Here is a 2,500-nt window from a genome sequence, read left to right on the forward strand (position 1 = left end):
CTAATATATGTTTATTTCTATAATTTGGAGGAAACCAAACAATTGGCATTTTGCTTGGAACAACTATAACAAAATATAATTGCAACTAAAAGGTTTCCATCTAGTGTACCCAGTATGAGGTGCTATGACATGGTTATTATTACTGCTAAATTCACTTTAAAATTTATTTTTGAACGACTGAAATACATTTCTTAATTTTCCCCTCGGTCTTAATAAATTTTCCGCTATGGACCACTTGAATGGCAATTTTAACAACTTAATTTTGAAAAAAAAAGCGAAAATCTTGACATTTTCTGTTAGATGCGGGACCCCGCGGAAACAGTGTGTAACTATTTAGTTGGAAGAGAAACCATTTGGAAATTTAGTGGTATATTTTTTGTTCCACTTTTAAAAGATAAACGCATGAATTGAAATCAAGATGGTAATCCATTAGCTGGTAAGCTCCACAAACGAATTTCCACTCGAACACTAGCAACGGAGACTCGCGTTGACCTTGAAATTTTTAAAGAAATTTCCCTCGTAGCCCTGTTGTCTTAAAAGAGAATCTCGCTGGCATAGAAACGCAGTATGCAGTCAACATTCGTCCGTTTTACTGGCCTGAAAAAGGGTCTTTTTTTGTAGACGGAGATCAAATAAAATTGATCTAACAAACATCGAATGGCAGCCATGTTTGATTTGAGGTACTGAAGTCACATGACAAGGCCTCGACCAATCAGACATTTTTCGCCAGTGAAACCTCTGGTGTGGCCAACACATCACGCATGCGCACAACCATTTCACCCAATTAGAAGGAGGCCCAGTTGGGGATCCACGTTTTGTACCGTCCCTGCTCAACACATACATGTATTAAAATCTCCCTTCAATTCCACGCACTAAACGTCGTTAAATTACCGCAAGGATAATTGAACATCTCCCTTCCCTTCGGCAGCATTTCTACCAGTGCGATTAGTTATTCAGCCGCTATTCTTGGTTGGAATACTGAATGCCACATCTACACAAGCTCATAGATTCTTACCCGTTATGCTAACGGTGACAATTTAAAGAAAAGTTGAACTTTAGAAGACGTATATTTATCAAAATTCGAGAAACGGACCGTTTCACATAAAAATATTGAAACAGATCTGAGTAGCAGTAATTCTGGGATATCTGCGAATAAGTGACGCTTCGCGTGACTGTTGGAGACTGGGTAACCTAAATTTATAAACCGATGTCACGCAAGCGAGGTGGGAAGGAGACCAGCGCTCAATAAGGGTGGGTTGCTTCTAAATCTTGTCGTAAGATGCGTCTGGAAACAGTATTCACTTGCTTTAAGATCATTAAGAATTCTCCTACGAAATGTCATCCATAGAATATAGGAATTTACTTAAAACGACAGGTCGCAGTCTTGAAGAATTTCACATAACTGATTTACTGGACTTGTTGGAGGGCAAGATTCAAGATGGAAACGAACAGAATATTTCTAATATCCGTACGCTATTTAAAGAAATGGAAGCCAACAACACTTTGGGAATCGATCGATTGGAAAACTTGAAGGATATCTTGAAAGTACTTAAAAAATGGTATTTGTTTACAGAAGTTCGAAAGTTTGAGGATAAGAGAAAGAAATACAATGATTTGCTTCAACAGATCAGCGAAGCTCTCGACAAGAGCATTGACTTGGGGCGACTTATTTCAATTTGCAGCGGTAATATACTCGCGGAAAGAGAGAGAAGTATTAATGATACCCGCTCCTTGTTAAGAGAACTGGAAATTGAGAACAATTTGGAATTTAGCCGACTCGATATCCTGAAAGAGGTCTTGAACTCAGTGCAGAAAGAGGACTTGCTTAGAAAGGTGGAGGACTTCGAGCGATGGCGAAATGACAAAGACGAATCGGCATGCAGAGCAGGTATCTTTCTCAGACTGAAAAATGTTTTCGTCGGTTTACTCATTTGCTTGATTTGTAATAAAACGGTTTTAGTCGAGTTATTATCTATAAAAGTAGCAACAGCACTGATTAGTTTTCTTCATATGCCTGCAATTATTGACAATTTATGTTATTAACTCAGACACGTACTTTAGAAGCAGACCCAACCATCAGAACAAGGTAATAACCCATTTTGGAGACATTTGATCGAGTGACACAGTGCAATAATCTTTTAGTAGGAAAAAGGTGTAGGGTAGGAGCTGTCGTAACCTGCTACTGTTTGGTATAGGCCTTATCACGGTTTTCGACGCCATCTTGACGGGTAGGCAAAGCGGTCAGAAATTACAGTGTTTGTATGAGAATCCGATAGCAAATAACTTCTTCCAAAATTGAATTTTTCACAATTTCTGAATCGCAACGTTAAAAAACAAGGTAGAAGGTTGTATTCACCAAGTTTGAAGTATGTAGCTTGGCTAGAAGACCCTCAGTTAATTTTTTGAATTTTCCACACATTTGTCTGTAAATTTGGCTGGGTAAACAAACGTCTAGACGCAGTTCGCGGGAAAAAACATTTTGAGACTAATGTATGGAAAA

General features: G+C 38.4%; 1 protein-coding gene across 2 annotated transcripts in view; it reads left to right on the forward strand.

Moving 5' to 3' along the window:
• The first annotated feature begins 1,234 nt into the window (after positions 1-1,234).
• The window catches only part of LOC138003396 (uncharacterized), a 24,679-nt gene continuing 23,413 nt past the window's right edge, over positions 1,235-2,500 (forward strand). For both annotated transcript variants that reach the window (XR_011123518.1, XM_068849445.1), the window contains exon 1: positions 1,235-1,888. Coding sequence is in view for 1 of the 2 variants with exons in the window: in XM_068849445.1 (XP_068705546.1) it covers positions 1,336-1,888 (553 nt within the window). In the remaining variant the exon portion in view is untranslated. The remainder of the gene's footprint in view (positions 1,889-2,500) is intronic.

This window comes from Montipora foliosa, chromosome 5 (assembly GCF_036669935.1).
Source record: "Montipora foliosa isolate CH-2021 chromosome 5, ASM3666993v2, whole genome shotgun sequence".
Lineage (NCBI taxonomy): Eukaryota > Metazoa > Cnidaria > Anthozoa > Scleractinia > Acroporidae > Montipora > Montipora foliosa.